This window comes from Antechinus flavipes, chromosome 3 (assembly GCF_016432865.1).
Source record: "Antechinus flavipes isolate AdamAnt ecotype Samford, QLD, Australia chromosome 3, AdamAnt_v2, whole genome shotgun sequence".
NCBI lineage: Eukaryota > Metazoa > Chordata > Mammalia > Dasyuromorphia > Dasyuridae > Antechinus > Antechinus flavipes.
The window spans coordinates 420,719,503-420,740,042 of record NC_067400.1 but is presented as its reverse complement, the minus strand read 5'-3'; the positions used below and the strand labels follow the sequence as shown (position 1 = coordinate 420,740,042).

Genomic DNA, 20,540 nt, shown 5'->3' with positions numbered 1-20,540 from the left:
GATTCCAGCATACCTTTCTCATCCTCCTCTTTCTCTCTCCCCTTTCCCTTCTTCCTTCCTTTTCCCATTCTCACTCCTTTACTTTTTCTCTACTTTTTCTTTTTTTCTCAATATATCCTTCTACTGTCTGTATACTTGTCTCTATCTTATCTTTTTAACTCCTTAGACCACTGTTTTTTCTTTTGTGAAGCACTTGACAAAACATATACTACAAATATGATTCATTTCTGTCTCTCCCTGTTCTTTCCCTCATCCCTGTAGTATTTTTCATGGTTATCCTCAGGAAAACCTGGACATTTTGTAACTTGCTATAAATTTCAGCAACCACTTGAGTGACAGCCGTACAGATATTATCTTGCCACATATCTAGGTCCTTTGAGATACATCTCATGCAGTAGGAGCTAGATAACAGCCATCTTCCCTTCTGCAAAGCTCCCCCTAGTGATCCCTGACTCAAGCAACAATCTAGGAGAGTCTTTGATCTTTATCTCATCTATGCTCAATATCTTTGGACATCTGTAGTGTTACCACAGACTTTAACTAACTTTAACTAACCTGATCTCCCACCCTCCATCAATTAACTTTTATGCCTGGAACCTGGCCCTCAGAGAAATCAACTAAAAACATTTGCAAAGATTGAAGTTGTCTCCAGTTTCAGTTTATTTTGCCAGAGGAACTTCTGTATCTTATCTTCCATACAAGCCCCACATATTTAAAGGAGGAATGATCAACTAGCCTAGAAAGGAATTTGGAATCCCCTTATCCCTTTTCTTTCTCTGCTCTCACAGGCTGCTTGGGGAGGAGGTCTCCTCATGTCCAGAAAGCACCGTCACAAGCTCAATGGCATTGAAAGGTATGGGGCACAGTTTCCAGGAATTCTACCATTCAAATTATCAGACCCGCATAGTGTGGACCACTGATTCAGAATGGCACCTCCTTTGATTGCTTTGCAGAATCAGTTATTTTTCTACTTAGCTGGGAAAAGCTCGGATGCAGAGTTTGCAGTTTGCCATGTTCACCCGCTAATTCATTTTCTTTCTCTGCCTCATGTTGCTAGCTGGCTCTTTTGAGATAGAAAGGGGAGGCAGGTTGAGAGAACATCACTTACTCATTTATTACACCTTTTCTCCTTTCCAGTTCAAGGCTATTGGCAAAAAAATAAAAAGTAGCTTATGAATAGAGGAAAAAATCATAGTAGCCTCTCTGTTTTCTATAGTGACTTTTCTGGAATAAAGCCATTTCTCCTGGTCATTTTTGTAAGTAAAGAGACACAATAAATAAGGATGGCCATTGAAAACACAAGTGAACAAGGCTCCTCACAGAGAGGAGCCAATCCAGATGCAATTTAGATTTCTCAAACAACTTCCATTTCCAAGTTTTGAATCTGGAAAAACCTGAAATTTATTTTGATTCTAGGAATTTTCTTCTTTAGTGTGAGTATACATAAGTGCACATACATGTATGTCTAAATATACATGAAAACACATGTATACATGTGTGGAAGTATATGTTCATATAAGCACACATGGTATTGTATAGTATATGTGTGTATACTGAAGATGTAGACTATATATAAGGTGTATATATACACATATGCATATAAACACATTTACTAAGAGAAATTTTTTGGAATCAAAATATTTTTCAGATTTTCTTAGACTTAAGGTTTTAAATTGGGAATTTTTTGATGAATCAAAGAAATTCAAAAAACATTTATTAAAGACCTATGTATCTGCAAAGCATTGTGCTAGGAGCTGGAGCTGAAGAACAAAAATGAAGTTTTATCCTGGAAGAGATTATATTTTATTCTGGCTTCACAACATGCACAGCATAAGTATAGTCCAAGAAAAATGGAGGTGGAATAGAATGTTAACAACAGCTGGGTTCTTGGAAGCCTTCATGGAGGAGGCGGCACCAGAATTGAACCTTAAGAATTCTGAGAGATGGTAGCAAAGAAAGATGGCATGCTAAGCAGGGAGAATGGCTTGATCCAAAGCACAGAGGGGAAAGTATGATATTCAAAGATATAGATATAGATATACAGATGTCAGATATATACATATGTTTTACATATACATGGATATATATATATATATAAATGAATGTATTATAGATTATGCATTATATATTTTGGGGCAGGTAGATGGTGCAATGGACCAAAAGATACTCCTGGAGTCAAGAATACCTAAATTCAAATCTGACCTCAGATACTTACTATGTGACCCTGGACAAGTCACTTTAACCCTATTTGTCTCAATTCTTCAACTGTAAAATGAGCTGGAGATAGAAATAGCAAACCAGTCCAGTATCTCTGGAAAGAAAATCCTACAGAGGATGATAAAGAGTTAGACACTCCTAAAATCACATTAGCTTATGTGACCTAAAGAAAATCAAATCTTGACTAGATCATCTTATTTTCCATTAAGCAAAATTATATTGTTTATTTAGAATATTTGGGAAGTTCAGAAAAAATTATGACATTTTGTAAGACAAATATTCCTTAAAAATAGGACAATTTGTTATGCAAAGAACAAATGGGCTCTTGCTATTTGTAATGAACCTCAGCCCAACTCCTCTGCTCTAAGGCCCTTATGGCTTAAGCAGACTCCAAACTTTGACCCTTTTGGGTGAAATGAAAATTCAGTACTTGCAGTAAATTTGTTTTCTTCATTATAATTTTTGGAGGAAAGAATTAGTAAGGGTTTCTCTGACATTCTACAGACACAAATATATCTATTGAATACTTTCCCCAATGAAAGACTTCTGTGACATAAAAAAAGTTAAGAATTCTGGATAAGGGATTTAGCATTGGAAGGGTAAACAAACATTTCAAAGAAATCATTGATTATTGGGGACAGAATCTATCTGGTTCACCTGAAAATTTTTAATGTCTATGCATCATTGAAGCAAAATTGTTACAATCACTATTTATTCCATTTAGGGATTGTTGCAAAATCCTGTTTAACATGCATCTTAGTCACTTAATTGTCTTGGATAAAGTGATTAGGATATTAAGAGTCCTTAACTGTTAACTATGGTCACAATGGACATAGTAAAAGCATGATCATTTAGCATTTAAAATAACCTTGCTGATAGCAAATTTTAGAGTTGACTAGTCTATAGGCTTTTTAGGAATGTCTCCTCATACATCATCCCAATTAATTGTCTCTATTAAGAGGTATCTTTATACACTGGACCTGAAATCAAGGAAACCTCAGTTCAAATCCAGCCTCAGACACAAGGCTGATAGTTGCTCTGTTTGTATGTCTTATTCTCAACTTCCTTGTCTCTTCTGTTAATTTTAAAATTTAAAAGTTTTTTATTTTTAAATAAATTTAAATTAAAAAAATTTTAAAATCATTATATATAGCAACAATATTATAGCATGATCAATTCTGATGGACATGGCTCTCTTCAAAATTGAGGTGATTCAAACCAGTTCCAATTGTTCAGTGATGAAAAGAGCCAACTACACCCAGAGAGAGGACCATGGGAATTGAGTGTGGACCATTACATAGCATTTTCTTTTTTATTATTATTATAGTTTTTATTTACAAGATATATGTATGGGTAATTTTTTAGCATTGACAAAACCTTTTGTTCCAATTTTTCCCTTCCTTCCCCATACTCCCTCCCCCAGATGGCAGGTTGACCAATACATGTTAAATATGTTAAAGTATATGTTTTATATATACTTTATATATATATAAAAGTAACAATGTGTAACAATGGGCAAATCATTTAACATAATTATTCCCTAGTTTTCTCATTTGTAAAGTGGGGATAATAAAAGCAACTACCCCTCAGAGTTATTGTAAGAATCAAATAAGATGATATTTATAAAGCACTGTATAGATGCTATCTATGATAAGGAGGTAACTTTATAGTTAGATCTACCACCAGCTCATTTTATGGATAAGTACAAGAAGGAGGAGTCTGAATCACTTTCCTGGGGATAAGTGGCAGTATTTTGCTTACTGTACTGACACTGTGTTTACCAGTCAAACATGCACATTTATTTAATCAAACTAGGGTTGTGTGTGAAGAATATATCAGTTTATGAACATGTAGTGATGACAAAAGAGCATAATCTATTGTGCTCCATGATCTGCATCTCCTCTAATAAATATCAATTTCTTCTTTTTTCAGAGCCAATTCAGTTACCTGGAATCCTCACAAGATGATGGGCGTTCTGTTACAATGCTCTGCCATTCTCGTGCGGGAAAAGGTTTGCTTTCTTTCAGCAAATGACTCTGATGTACTAAAGGTTTTGGTAGCTGGAAATAAGGGAAAGAAAATGATAGCTGCTGGCAACAAGGCTAGCAACTCTGTTTTTAGGGCAGCCATAATACTGTCCTTCCCAGGCATGAATTTTTTAGTTTCCTGAACAAAAATCTGTCTGGGTATAATCAGACCAGGTTTTGTAGACATCAATAATCTACTATTAATAAATCCACAAGCATTAATTAAGTATCTGCTCTGGGGCAGGCATTGTAAAATAGTAGCTGCCCTCAAAAGGCTTACGTTCTAATGTGGGAGACAACATGTACGTGTATGTCTGTATGTATGGAGAGAGACAGAGAGACAAAAAGACAGTGATAGACAGATAGACAAAGAGAGAGACAGACAGAGATAGAGAGACAAAGAAATAGACAGAAAATCAGAGAGATAGACAAAGAGATAAACAGAGAGACAGAGACAGTGAAACAAAGAGACAGAGACAGAGAGACAAAGACACACAGAGAAATACAAAAATAGAGACAAAGAGATAGAAAGACAGAGAGACAGTGAAACAGAGAGATAGAGACAGAGAGACAAAGACCAACCAAGAAAGTGATAGAGACAGAGAGAAAGAAAGAAAGAAAGAAAGAAAGAAAGAAAGAAAGAAAGAAAGAAAAAAGAAAGAAAGAAAGAAAGAAAGAAAGAAAGAAAGAAAGAAAGAAAGAAAGAAAGAAAAAGACAGAAAGAGACAGAGAAAAAGAAAAACTGACAGAAATAAAGCTTTTATTATTTTTTTCATAGAAAATTTTAAAAGGAAGCATTTTTTTTGGTTTGTTTGAATCTGCCAATATTCCTACTTTGCCATTCAATGTATTGTTTCTAGGGCATTGTCAAAAGTATTATCACCCTAAACTAGCAGTGTTCCCATGAACTTCAGTAGGAGAGCCTGGAGTTAAGGGAGAGGATAGACAAGTACCCCAAAGGCTTTTTCTGATGGCAGTGCCTACAGTGGAAGAGGAAGAAATAGAAGTCAGGAAGCCCGAGAACTCTGCATTATATTTCTCCCAAGAGTGACCTCCCCCCTAATGGGACAAACATAAGATAACTTAGCAATATTAACAGGGGGGAAAATAAAAGCTGTATGTCATCTCAAGTCCCCTTTCCTTCGGGCAGCCAGTCATGTTTTAGAAAATCATGAATACAATATGCAAAAGTTTCTCTGTTTCCACCCACAGGGCATACTCCAAGGATGCAATCAAATGTGTGCAGGTTACCTATTCCAGCAAGATAAGCAGTATGACATTTCCTATGACACTGGAGACAAGGCCATCCAGTGTGGCCGCCATGTGGACATTTTCAAGTTTTGGTTGATGTGGAAAGCTAAGGTAAACAAGGGGAGAATCCAGGAAATGTGATAGAAATGTTTTCCCTTCTTATTTTCTGATCACATGATAGTAACAGAAGCTAGGGAAGGTAACCTTGGAGTCACTCACCTGTCATTAACATATATCATAAATAGTTGGCAAAGAGGATAATCTATAAAATGGTGACTGCCAGCCATTATGAAGGATGCAAATTTTGGCAGTTTTGAACCTCACAGTCTTGTTAGTCAACCCCAAGTCAGCTCTTCAGAAAGTTCATCAGCAAACACATGGCACTTCTGTTTAATTCTCAAAGCTTGTGCTTGTCTAGATTGACTAATTTGTCAATACTTGAACCCAACAAAATGTTCAAGACTCCTGCTAAGCCAGGGAATGCACAAAGACTAGTGGCTCTCTCCCACCTGCCTGTTGATCAATGGAAAGGTATGACAGTAGTGAGAAAAGTTACTTGTGTGTGGGAGGGGAGCAAGGGATGTTTGGTCAGAGTTCACTTAATACTTTCAGGTCCAAGATGGAGGGACATATGCATGTTCCAAAGCAGACAAGACTTCAGACTGAAAGCAATGGGCAGTAAAACTTAGTTCAGACAGGAGGTTGGACTAACTGACTTCTGGAGTTCCTCCCAATTCAATTTTATGATCCTAATGCATAAATGGGGAAATGATCCATTCTTATTACTATCTCTCTCCCTTTGAAAACAGGGCACAGTGGGATTTGAAAATCAGGTCAACAAGTGCCTGGATTTGGCAGAGTATCTATATGCGAAAATTAAAAATAGAGAAGAATTTGAAATGGTTTTTGATGGTGAGGTAAGTCATAATAGTCTATCCTAATTATAGCATATGTTGAAGGCTTTTGTTGTATTGAGTATTTTCATTAGTGGCGATTATGAGGCCGTATTTGTCCAGAATGCCAAGTATTGCCCTCCAAACAGTATTTTATGTTTTCATTATTGGTCTTTGGCTCAAAAAAAAATACTGCTATTCAAGACATTTTGGAATGTATTTTTAAAATGTTTTTTGACCCAGAATTCAGTTTGGAAATGGCATCATTAGACACACTAGCACATTCACAATTTTTTCTTGTAGGGTTGTGCTCAGTGATTACTTAGTCTGGCCTCTCTGTCTTTGGGAAACAGTGCATAGAAACCATTTAGGACAGCTGTGAAACTGACCTATTTCCCTATTCTTCCAGAGCTCTGGGAAAAGCCAGCTGATATCTTTCCTTGCTAGTAGTAAATCATCCCTGCTAATCTCTACAATCAGGAATTCATCTCTAAAATCCTTACTCCTGCAGAACAAATCTACTTTTTCCATTTTCTTTTCCTTAGAAGATTATCTTCTGTAACCCTTTACAAAGCTTTTTTAGTTTAAAATTTGGGGCCATCTTTTTTTTTTCCTCGGCATTTATCTTTATTTCTAAATATATGCCTCTCCCACCTATAAAGTAAAGACTTTACAGTCTAAGACTAACAAGAACCACAGTTCAGCATAATGAATGAGTCTGGCAGAATATACATAGTCCCTGACTTCTACAAAGAAAGGCAGAAGGCACATCTTCTCTTCTTACTTGGGGGCAAACCTTGGTTATTATAATTAATATTAATTCTTAAAATATTTTCAAATAATACAGGGAATAAATGTGAGCTTTATCTCTCTCCAAAACAAATTCTCAAAGAGATAAGTTTAACAATCATTTAACCCCATCTTCCAGAGGTAAAGCACATGACTCTGTCAAGTTGCCATCAACATAATGAACTTTTTAAAAATGCTATTCTACAATCTGGAGGAGATTTGAATAAGATTTCTTTTATGTAATTCCTCTTACAGATTTTATTATAGTCAGACAGTTTGCTGGTCATTTTGTCTTTGGGACCTTGATGGGGAAGTTGCTTTGACTTCATATTAGCAAATATTAAGAACTGTGAGAGGAATTAAATAAAGACATCTTGTTCAAATATCACCCAGGTTGTAGAATAAAACAAAACAAGCATAGACTAATCTGTAAGATTGTTGACTACTTATTATATAGGAAGGCCTTCAAAAAGGTCACTTCTCTCCCTCTGCCTCTAGAGTGGATTGGATTTAATGTTCTTTACCCAAAGAGTTGCCTACTCTCTCAATAAAATATTTTATTTATTTTTTCCCTGAGGCAATTGGGGTTAAGTGACTTGCCCAGGGTCACACAGCTAGGAAGTGTTAAGTGTCTGAGATCACATTTGAACTCAGGTCCTCCTGACTTCAGGGCTGGTACTCTATCCACTGCACCACCTAGCTGCCCTTTCCATAAAATATTTTTAAGGCAATTACACAAACTTTCTTTGTAATGCCTTCTCTAATGGTCCATGAGTTCTTTTTCATCTAGCCTGACCTCTAATAGAATCAACACATCAAGCCTCCCTTATTTTATTGTGCTTCTAGAGAGTTTGGTATTTCTGCCAAATCTTGGGGGACGAATAGGTGTTGCTAACCTGACAAAATGATGGGGAAATGAGTTCTCACAGGAGAGGATGCTGGCTTAAGGCAGGATCTTGGGAAGTATCTATTCGCTTGTAGGACTTGTTCTTAGAATTCTCTAATTGCAACTTGGTCATATGTCCTATTAACTATATCCCTATCAATATCCCAATTTTGTATGTCTCTCTCCCACACTACACTGTCTCCCCATCCCATTCACTCCCTAATTTATCATATTTTTTTCAAATGAGTTGTAAAGCTATATATATTGATGAAACACATTTCATTGGAGAGGAAGTAGAGTTGTCTGTGAGACTTGCTTTTGTGTCCATGGTCCAGTTCTTCCCTTTTGTACATGAGTAATAAAAATGCCTTGGCTAATCCAGAAAAAGTCAGACTATTGAATTTATTTTTTAAGGATCTTATTTGTCACTGGATTGATTTGGGTACTGTCAAAAATTCCACCACATATATACAAATATATGTAAATATTATATGTATATAGCGTATATGTACATATATATATATATTACATATCATTACATTACATATCAAATCATGTGCCCAAATATATGGAAGTTCATTTTATATTCTTCACTATAACTCAAAATGTTTATTAGGGATGTTGTCTATGTCCTATAATATTAGTTTTAAAATGAAGCTTTACTATAGCCTGTGAAAAGAATAAGAAAATTAACTTTAATCTAAATGTAGATCAACATTACACTGATTAAAATTTGAAATGTATTAAAATTGGATCAGTTTCTAGTAAATGAAAATTTCATAATCAAATACTATTAAGGAATAAGTGTTTATCCAAAAGACATTTTAAAAAAAACCTTAACTATCTATAAAATGTCCAAGAATATTTAGAACTTTGGTTATCCAAAGATCACAAAACTTATAGTTTAAGCTCTTACATTTTAAAATATTTTACAAGTTATTTGCATTTTATACACCATAGTCATTTCCTAACAAACCACATCCTCCATAGATCCCTTCTTAATAATTAAGAAATGAAGTTAAGAAAAACCAACAAACAGAATGGATTCAGAATTCCATGCCTCTGGTCCAAGAGGCATCTTACTTCCAAGAAGAGAAAAATGTTTCATCATTTGTTCTTTGGAACTAAAATTGGTCATGGTATTTAATATGAATTTTGATAGTGTTGTCTTAATTTTAAATAAATTTAATTACTGTAATCTTCGTGCATGTTGTTTTCCTGGCTCTGCTTTCTACCCTATGTATCAGCTCATACAAGTCTTTTCAGATTGTTCTGAATTCCTTATAGTTGTTGTTTTCTATAGTGCAATGACATCCAATTATATCCACAAACTACAGTTTGTTCAGTCATTCTCCCATTCTGTGGACTTGTTTTCTTGTTATTCAGAGGTGGGTTTTTTTGGCTTTTACTAGTATAAGAAGTGATGTTGTGACTATTTTGATATAAATATGACTATTATTTTTGGATCAAAGTATATAAATAGTTTTAAAAGTTTTCTTATATAATTTCAAATTGATTTCTATAATGGTTATATCAATTCACTGTTCCACCAAGAATATATTCCTGTTTCTGATTTATGAGAGTTCCTCCAGTATTGGCTATGCAACAGGGGTGCATAAGTCATCAACTTTACTTCTAGGTCACCTCCTCAGCTACCTTTCACTCATTTCCATATCTTATCTCACCATGATATGACAGCAAGGAGAATTGACAGTGTGGGAGAGGACAGACAAAATATGACAAACAAAAAGACAAGAAGTATATTTTTATATTTTCTAATGAGTTAATAATATAATATTTCAACCTATTTCCTAATCAACTATTCTCAGAGCCTTCATTCAGGTTCATCAAATATTATTTATTTAATAAACTGTAGAAACTTATTTTTTCCAAACTTAAAACTCTCTATGTGGTAAATCATGTAATCTCCTGGAATTAAATAAATATTAAGAATACTAAATATTTTAATTAATAATATAGTTTATTAAAAATGAATTCAATAATAAAACAAAGACATAGATAACTATTTATAGTATTTAGCACAATTAGAGTCAATTTACACCCTCACTGATGACAAATTACCTTATTTCTAAGAGCATAATCCATACCATTTAGCAGACTTTGAAAAAAGAATCTTTTTTATCCTTTTAGTTTCATAAAGAAAAAAGGTTGTCTCCATCATCCTTCTCCTTGGGCTCTCTTAGTCTTTCTCTAGATGTGACAGAAAAGTAGCATTTTAAGCTTTTATCAAGTCCTCATCCTTAAGAGTATATTTCCATGCTGACTTCATAAAGTGTTTTTAAAATTAATGTTTCCTCATAAAATAATAGTTGAGACAGTTCTCTCAAGAAAGAATTTCCCCCCTCACTTTTTTTATCTTAGTCTTCAGCACAATTTCTCATCAATTCTCTTTGATCAAAGTTAAACTCACACATAGTCACTCACTCAGCAGAGTGAAGCCCCTCATTAAATTGTAGTTACAATTGTAACTTGCACATATTATACATATATATGTAGTTTTTCTGATTTTTAAAGAGACAGTAACAGCTTCTATAGTCCCTGTCAGACAGGTTTTTGAAATGGGGTAAAACCATCTCTTTTATTTTCTTTGCTAGTTTGATGGATATGATTTAAAAACTCAAAGTTATTGTTTGCTATCATTTTGGAACATTATTTTATATGCTTGTTAATGGTCATTCTTATTTTGGCCACTTATTGGGGAATAACTCTTAACAAAATATGTTTTATTCATAGGAGAATCCCTCAGACCATCATTCCCAGACTGTTTTAGCCAATTTCTTAGAACTACTAGATTAAATAGAAGAGGAAAAACTTTAGAAGTCAGTCACATTGACATCAAGGAGAATGTGAGAGAGGACAGATAAACTGTGACAAACAAAAAGACAAAAATTCAAGCAGTTATGAGACCATGTAATAAAGGATAAAAAAAACTCCAAATACTCCAGTGGTCCCTGAGGACATCACTGCATTAAAACACACAAAAAAAATTCAGGCTTATAAATAGGGCTCTGAGTGAGAGGAATGCTAGAACCAGCTTGAATTGTCAAGAGAGTCAATTGTTAAATATTTTTACTGTGAATATTTACACCTCAAAAATGGATAAACTCTACAAGTTAGGGCTTGACTTAGTGTTTTATTGATTATCTAGACTTAATGTGGTGGGAGGTTAAGGTGAAGCTTAAAAGTGAATCATGTGTACTCTTTTTTGGTGGGGAGAGCAATTTGTCTAATATTTACTATCACATTCCTGTTCCAAGTCACCAAGAAGAAAAATTCAATTATGTTCATTGTAAATAAACTGAAATCTACAAATATTTATTGAGTATCTACTTTGTAATGGGATCTAAAAAGCAAGGAAGTATATCATATTATTAAAAAAAAATTTCAAGAAATTTGAGACATTATACAACAAATACATTATACATAGATTTTAAATTTAATTGCTTACAGAAAGATTTTTCAGTTATCTGGAAAATTCTCTTTTATGGAAAAAACTCATATATTCCCTGAGTATCAGGGAATCAGCATAACATGCTACTCTACTTTGTACAGCAACATTTGTTCAAACATATCATGCCATTGGAAATCTGAAAGCTTTACCTTGTTGACTGATCCTCCCACTTCATATATGACTTTGAGTAAGAATTTGGGGTTGGAGAAAACCTTTCCTTGGGTTTTCATATTGTTGTTTTTGCCTCCACAGCCTGAGCACACAAATGTTTGCTTCTGGTACATTCCACAAAGCCTCAGGGGTGTTCCAGACAGCGATGAAAGAAGAGAAAAACTTCACAAGGTATAGAGTATATATAATCTATCATCTATTCTTCTGCATTCTGTCTAACAGATTACAATTTAGCTTGTTCTCATATGATTGTTCTACTTATCAAGATCAAAGATTTTTGAATAGCTCAAGAGTTTTCTTTTTTGAGTTATCCTTGTCAATTTTGTTTTAAGGTCAACTCAATTATGTCGCTTTAGTAAATTATCTCAGTATTCATGAGTCCCCTTGGAATATAGCCAAAATTCCCTGGGCAAAGTAGTCTAATGAACATCCTTAGATAATGGCAGAGTCTCAGGCCTAGTACAGTAAAGGCCAGAGCTCTTCATAACTAATTGATCACCACTCTAGAGCTGTTTATCCATCTGACTTCTGTCTATCAACTAGGAACATGCATTTAATACAAAGTAAGAAATGAGGTAGGTGGTTCAGTGGTTAGAGTACTGAGCTTGAAAGACCTTAGACATTTATAGCTGTGGACCCTGGGCAAGTCACTTAACCCTCAGGTTCCTCATCTGTAAAATGAGCTAGAGAAAGAAAAGGCAACCCCTCTAGTCTCTGTGCCAAGAAAACCCCAAATATGTTCACAAAAAGTTTGGAGTGACTAAAAAAAAAGATTAAACAACAAAAGAGAATGAGATGAAAGGTTTGATGGAAACTTTGCTCAGGGGTTGAACTTTCAGTTATTTGTCAAAAAAAAAAAAAAAACACTTGAATAACTACTTGAGGACATTGTTTGAACCTATAAATACAAGTCCAAAGCAAATAATCCAGCCCTCCATTCAGACAGTCTCTATGGCAGACTAGGAATCAAATTTTGCTTTTTGATGCATTAAATCTGCTCCTCAGGATGATGAATTATCTTTTATATTAATAGTAATTTCCTTTCTAGTGGAATGCTTTTGTTATCATAGAGTCTCAAATTTTGAGGACTAGAGCAGTTGAAGAGTTTTAAATAATAGTAAAGCAGCTAATTAAAATTTAAAGAGGAGTGTCTAACACTAAAACCCAGAGCTCAAATGACTGTTTTGAACTTTACCTCAAAAATCTACTGAGCCCTGACAAGGTCTTTCTCTCCCTGTATCTTTTTCCTTTCCATATCTTCTTCCTCTTTGTCTCTCTCAAATATATATATATATATATGTCTGAATATACATATAGACGTTTTTATACATGTCTGACCCTTCTTTTCTCTCTTATCTCTCATTTGCTTCTATTCTTTCTATATCTTTCTCTCTATCTGTCACTTCCTTTCCGTTAATCTTTTTCTCACTCTCATTTTCTCCTCTTTCCTATATGTCCTTCCCTTTATCTTCTTTCCTCATTTCACTTTCTCTCCCTCCCTATCTCTTTCCTCTCCCCTTATATTTCTTCCATTTTCATTTTTTTCCCTGCATTTAACAAACCACAACCTAAAACTAAAGGTACTTTTTTAGTATTTGTTGGGTTCAGTGAACAAAGTTTTATGTTCCCTCTTTTTAATTTAAATGGTAGGAGTTGAAGTATTTTTATTTTTTTAAGAAAACATTCAAAACAAATTAAATTACTTTTTTATATAGCCATAAATTGTTTTTTTTGTAGGTAAATGGCCCTTGAGAAAATTTTATGTATATTCTCACCCTTTGTCTACATAGTGTCATAACCAGTATTCAGTTCAGTGAAGCACTGCATTAAACCAACCATTATTACTGAAAACAAAAATAAACAAAATCAAATATTAAAACTAACTGCAATTTTTTGCTTCTGAACCCATTATTTGGCATTTGATAGTCCCATCTTCAAAGTGCAAAGGCCTTGGAGAGCAGTAAAATCAGGGTCTGTTAAACTTAAAATGTCATAGAATAGCCTTTTGAAGACTATGTTTCATAGAATATCCATGGGTCATGCCTTAAGGTAAGTAAGAATAGGGAAAGTCAGCCTCAAGGTCTGAATTCCTAAAGTGTTTAAACAAAGCAGATTATAGATTAGCCCTCAATGTCATTGCTGGGATGCAGCAAACCTCAGTGGGATCATTAGCCTGTGACCAGGGAAGAAAAAATTTGCAGAAGAGCATGACATAATTTTAAAAAAGAAGGAATGGATGAGAAGATGGAAAAAAGAAGAAAAGAATATGGTTTCTGACAAAAAGTAGTTGAGTTCCATTGGCAAATCCTTTATTATAGGACTTGAATATATGTATATTATATATATATATATCTTATTCTTCCCAAGTTTGCCAATCAGAAATATAATTTATAAGTATGCTTAGACAATATAGATTGTCTATAAATTTTAGGTCGGGAAATAGACAAAACTGGAAAGATTGGCTAGTTTGGTGAGGTTGAAATATGGTAAGTTGTTGTCTTTCTTAAAAAAAGAGTCATCTAACCTAAAATAGGACAACTAGATGGCACAGTGAATAAAGTACCAAACCTGAAGTAAGGGCTCAGTTCAAATCCAGGCTCAGACACTTACTACCTATATGATCCTGGACAAGTCATTTAACCCTGTTTGCCTCAATTTCCTGATTCCAAGCCCAGTGCTCTATCCTGTACCACCTAGCTGCCCTGATGGTCTCTTAGGTCTATTCTAGATTCAGTTCTATGGTCCTACATAATTAAGTAATCCAAAGACTAGTATACTGTTCTGGGTGAGGTATCAGGAAGACCTAAGTTCAAATCCTGCCTGTGACACTTATTATCAATGTGACCCTGAGCAAATTATTTAACTTTTCTCTTCTTCATTTTCCTTGAGTCTAAAAAGAGGCAGATGGACTTGATAGTCCCTAAGATCCCTTCCAGCTCTAAAACTATGATCACTCAGCAGATTCCTTTTTTTAACCATATCAAAATGACTAACTGTCCCATCTCTTTCTTTTGAACTCATGGTAGGAATCTGCTGAAGCATTCATGGTTAAAAAAAAAAATAAGACTTTTCTGGAGATCAACAAAAATTTGGAACCTGAGCTGGAAATTATGGTAATTAAACCATGTATGCGAAGCAGTATATAGGGATGGGCAGTTTTCTTGAGGTTTCTAAAAGCTGGGGCTCTTTATGAAGAAAGACAGAGAAAGAAGAGAATGAGAAGGAGAAGGAGAAGAGAGAGGAGAGAGGAGAAGAAAGAGAAGAAGGAGGGAAAGGAGAAGGAGAAGGAGAAGAAGGAGGAGAAGGAGAAGGAAGAAGAATCAAATTAGACAGATATAGACTTCTGCCACCACTGTGCTGTCAGAGTTAAATCTTTGTCACCAGATTTATAGATGGTGCTGTTACAATCCAATATGTTCATTCTAACAAAGAGAAAGGTTCTGTTTCTTAAATAACTATTGTTCCCCACCCCATCTCCCTCTGTCTCTCTCTCTCTTCTCTCTCTCTCTCTCTCTCTCTCTCTCTCTCTCTCTCTCTCTCTCTCTCTCTCTCTCTCTCTCTCTCACACACACACACATTGTTTCTGTTTTTCTCTTCTTGCTGTTTCTCTCTCCCCTTACCCTCCTTCCCTCCTTTTCTGTCTCTGTCTTCCTTCTCTCCTCCTCTCCTTCTTTCTCTGTCTCTGTGTCTCTCTCTTTTCCTCTGTCTCTCTGTCTTTCATACTCATGCTCTATTTTCTGCCTCTTTCTTCTCTTTCTCTATCTCTCTCTTTCTTTCCTCCCTTCCTCCCTTCCTCTCTATGTCTTTTTTCTCTATGTGTGTATGTCTCTCCCTTCTCCCTCTCTCTGCCTTCCTTCCCTCCCTCCTTCTGTTTCTTTCTCTGTTTCTCTCCCTCTCTCTGTCTGTCTGTCTCTTCCCCTCCTTCTCTCCCTCCCTCTCTCTCTCTTTTTTTCATTCTCTTTCTCTGTCAACACATTCAGTCTTCACCATATAGGCTTCCCCCAATTATTTTCACAAACAACAAGACAATGAACTTAGTTTCATATCTAGAACAGAACAACTGAGGCTTTGTCCAGCTCAGAGTTAGAAGACACTGATTATATTTGCCAAAATTTAGCAGGGTAGAAGTATTGTAACTCAGCAAGAATAATTGAAAAGGAAACTATCAAATAGTTGCACTATGCCTTGCACTGCGTTATCCTACTTCAGTCTCCTCAGCAATAACTTCATGCTGAAATCTCTGCACAACAGGGGGTCGATATTGGACATCCTTTATGCCATTTATAATGGGTATGAAAATTTCACATTGCCTCTGTAGAGACTTTCCAGATATTGCTCTATTTTATCCCTCAAAAGCATATAACATAAGAATCCACTTCCTCCTCGTGTTTATCCAATCACTGTCCTCGCTTTATAGTTGAGAAATAGTGATTAACTAACTGATTAAATAATGATGATATAACTAATATTTATATAACACGTTAGAGTTTTCAAAGTATTTTACATGTTATTATCTCATTTGAGTGTGAGGTATACTGTGAGGTAGGTATCATTTTTATCTTCATTTCACAGATGAGGAAAATGAGGTTTAGAGGAGATGTGCTTTTCTGGGGGTCACTCTAAGACCCTAAGGTAAAATTTGAATATAGGTCTCCCTGACTCCAAAGCTCCAGAGCTTTATGTAACTACCACACAACACTGCCAACCAATAAATAGTGAGATACTTTTTGGGGGAGAGGCTGTCACAGAAAAAGATCAACAGTGTGGCTTTTGTCAAGCTCCAATTGGCAAAATTGAATGTGGCTAGCTGGAACAAATTTTGGGAAGTATTTCAGAGTTATATTTAAATAACTGCTTTTGGCTCTGCTGCGTGAGCCTGTATAGTTGCCCTTTTTCAACAGACACTGTTAGAATTGACTCTGGTAATATGCTGGTCCCTTAAACTCATGAAGTCTACTTTTAAACAGAATATGCCAAAAGAGGATCTCTCATCCCATGGGAGAAAATAGAGGCATCCAAAAAGCACGGGCCAACTATACTAACATATCATAGTGTATCTGGCCCATATTTTATACATGTCTATAGTAGTATAATACATTGTAGTTCTTTTAGGATACTGTCCAAGGATTTGGTTACTATTAACATTACTTAAATACAAGTCTTCCTAATTCTATCCATTATGACACATTGCCTCTTCCACAGCACATCAGCCACAATAAAAATAGGAATTTTCAACATTTTCCTTTTTTTATTCTTGCCCATGTTAAAAAATAGTAAAGGTATTTTTAGCTAAGTTGGTCTTTCTAAACTCCCCACTATACCTCAAATGCATTGAATTATTTATTATTGTTATTTACTGTTGTTATTAATGACAATATCTGTTAGCTGTTACAAAGCACTGTGTGTATGTATACAAACTCATTTGAAAAATATCCTTAAAGGATGTCAGAGGGAGATACGGACAAGTAGGATGGCTTAGAAACTAATAAGTTGATTTTATTACATGATTTTTTTTCACTTAATAGTCTTGTTTTTCCAATTAGATGTAAGATAGTTTTCAACATTCTTTTTGGTAAAATTTTGAGTTTCAAATTTTTTCTCTTCCTCCTCCCCAAGACAGCAAGCAATCTGATATATATTATACACGTACAATCATTTTAACGCATTTCCACATTAGTCATGTTGTGAAAGAAAAATCAGAACAAAAGGGAAAAACCTAGAGAAAAAAAATTAAAATGTATGCTTTGCTCTGCATTCAGTCTCCATAGTTCTCTTTGTGGATGCCAATGGCATTTTCTATCTCTCATCTACTGGAATTGTCTTGGATCTGTAGTTCTGAGAAGAGCTAAGTCTACCTTAGTTGATTATCACACAATCTTGCTATTACTGTGCACAGTGTTCTTCTGGTTCTACTCATTTCACTCAGCATCAGTCCACACTATATGATTTTTTAAAACAAAAGCTCTATTTATAAAGATTTTCAATTTCATAAATTACCCTCATTTTCTGTTCTTCAAATATGGAAAGTTTGTGTTTGTTAGATAGAAACATAGGATGATAGATTAACAGCTGGAAGGCACCTCAGACATCAAGGTAATTTGACCCCTCCTGTTAGTCTGTCAAGATAAGAACAACAAAAAATAAAAGTGATTTTAAAACGAATGAAAAAGAGAAGTTAAAGTTGGTCTTATGTGTTGTTTTGTGTTCTCTATCACAAGGTGGCACCGAAGATCAAAGCTCTGATGATGGAATCTGGAACAACTATGGTTGGATATCAGCCTCAGGGAGACAAAGCCAACTTCTTCCGGATGGTCATCTCAAATCCAGCAGCCACCAAGTCTGACATTGACTTCCTCATTGAGGAAATAGAAAGATTGGGGCAGGATCTGTAATAACAATTGGCAAATCCTTTCTTGCTTTCATGAGCTGTTTTCCAGAACTGGTTGCTTAACACCCAGTTCTACAGAACACATTTCATGGAAGTTTCCTTTCTAAATGTTCCACTCTCCTATGGCATCCTAGAACAAATCCTTATAAGTTGCTGATAACCTATAGGCCACTTTACTGAGGGAAAAAAAATATATTATTGTGATATGTACTGCTAAACCTTATTTAAGCCTGTTTATTGTAGTTAGCAAGAAACTAATAGGTCTTAAAAGAAGTCACAGATGAAAAACTCTTTACAGTATATATGTACAGTTATATATAATTATACATATGTATAGTGAGTAGGACCTTAGTAATAAGCAGCATGTTTTCCACTTTCAGAGAGCCAATTCTTCCTTCCACAGTTACTGAGAAGGGGGGTAACGTGCTGCAAACCAGCTTGCTAAATGAAAACAGGAAAGCTTTTATAAAACTGTAGTTCTGTAGATACAAAAGAAATTAATACTTAGCAGGACTTAATCTTACCCTCAGTTAGTCTCTCCAGCCTGACATAATGAATTAGGAAAATTCAGAACTATAACTAAGGACGAGCAAGAGAGGCTTTGTCCAGGATGCTAACATTTACAGGGCATTGACAGAACTTGTTTTCCTTCATCAGGAAGAAACAACTGAGCTTAGCACTTACTTAGGAAAAATAGTAAAAATAGGAAGCTGTCAGATGACAGTAGCTCCCTCCCCCAGTTGGCCTGAATCCCAGGTAAGCTTCTTTCAAGACACATTGTACTCCATTCCCAGGTGATGACCTCACTAGCAGCAGCTTCTAGATGTCCTGGGGTGTCTCCTCCCAAGAGATCTTGTGTCTTGAGATCTAAGCTCTTTCTCCAAGGGAGGTCTTCCTCCCACTAACCCATCCCTGCCCCAGATGAATTTGTCTTATTGCTTGCCCCAAGAATAGGCAGTTTGTGGTTCTTGCCCTGAGTTCCAGAACTGCTAGTTTACAGCTCTAGGATAGTCACCATCTGCTGCCCAAATAGTTACTCCCTCTCCATTAGTGTCATAGTAGGGGACAGTAGTAGCACAGTCCTTGTTAACAGGTATATTCTTGCTGTATTTTTAGAGATTACTTTGTGTAGATTGTGTATATTATTGTTAAATGACTGTGGCAGGAAAAAAGGAACATATGTAATGGTTTCAATAACTGTTCAATTGTAGGTATATGAAATATTTGCTTTATTTATATTGCAGAGATTTACCATGCTAAGAGGTGTCTTGTATTTTCTTCCATTTGTAATGTATCTTATTTATATTTTACTGATGTAAGTTTGAAATAATGTTTATGGTATTTTAGTGTTGTGAGCCAAAGAGAAAAGAGTAAAATTTAGTGAAATTTGCATTTCTATTAGAGTGCCCTTAAAAGTAATCACTTAAGGATCATTTTCCTGTCTGTAAAAGGAATTCTGATACTGTACATAGAGTTGAGTATATTGAAATCCCTTTACTTCCATAGAATCTGCACCTTTGTTACCCTTACTGTTTGGCTGTGTGTCCAGTTTTCCGAATGCTTTTCTAGTAAATCCTGGCTAACAACCAGGCCCTTGTACCTTTGTAGTAGATCAGGACCAAGCTCTGTGATTAGTTTAGCTAAATTCTATGGCATCATTTCTGAAGATCCTTATGGATCCTACGAGAGCACTGACCAGGCTCACCACTGTTTTGCAGAAAGAACATTTTAGAGTATATATGAGAAAAATGAATAAATAAAGATGTTCTCTTTGGAGAACTTGAATAGAGTGGTTTGCCAGTTTATCTTTTTAATTGAGAGAGATGTTTCCAATTGTAGTTCCAATTGTAGTCACCTGGGACACCTACAGATCATTCATTTCCCATTAGCCAACTGACTATGTGGCTAATTGCCTGCATTTTAACCTAAATCTCTATTCAATGTCAAAGCAAAGTCCCACAACCACCTAGGAACTGCAAGATTTTATTGTGGCCAGTCACTAATATTTGTTGATTTCAGTGTCTTGGAAAGGTTTTGCTCCCTTATCTCCTTTTCTGTTTTGCAGTTTAAGTCTTCATTTCTTGGTGACTCTGTGAAAGTTAGAAGCACAGAATGAAATAATTTGTCCTGCCCAGCGTGGTTTGGGTGATTCTAGTTTGCATGACTTTCTCTCAAGAAATAATGACATGACTGTGAAGGAATCCAGAAAAATAATGAATAAGGGTTTTGTGCAGAAGGGTTTTAAAAAAGAAGATTTTGAATTTATCCTCCTATAAAATTCCAAAGCTTTCTGGATATTTGCATGTAGCATCCCTATGTAAACAATTCTCTTTTATAAGAAGCCGTGTGATATAGTAGACAAGGCAGGGGATTTGGAATCATGAAAACCTGGGTTCAGATTCTGCCTCAACTTTGTGACTGAACATCATTTTACTCTCTGTTTTTC

General features: G+C 35.3%; 1 protein-coding gene across 2 annotated transcripts in view; it reads left to right on the top strand.

Annotated features, from left to right (window-relative positions):
- The window catches only part of GAD1 (glutamate decarboxylase 1), a 56,070-nt gene extending 36,187 nt beyond the window's left edge, over nt 1–19,883 (top strand). For both annotated transcript variants that reach the window (XM_051986189.1, XM_051986190.1), the window contains exons 12-17: nt 789–853; nt 4,150–4,228; nt 5,457–5,606; nt 6,305–6,412; nt 11,788–11,877; nt 17,925–19,883. In XM_051986189.1, the coding sequence (XP_051842149.1) occupies nt 789–853; nt 4,150–4,228; nt 5,457–5,606; nt 6,305–6,412; nt 11,788–11,877; nt 17,925–18,098 (666 nt within the window). In that variant the 3' untranslated portion in view covers nt 18,099–19,883. The remainder of the gene's footprint in view (nt 1–788; nt 854–4,149; nt 4,229–5,456; nt 5,607–6,304; nt 6,413–11,787; nt 11,878–17,924) is intronic.
- The last annotated feature ends 657 nt before the right edge of the window (nt 19,884–20,540 follow it).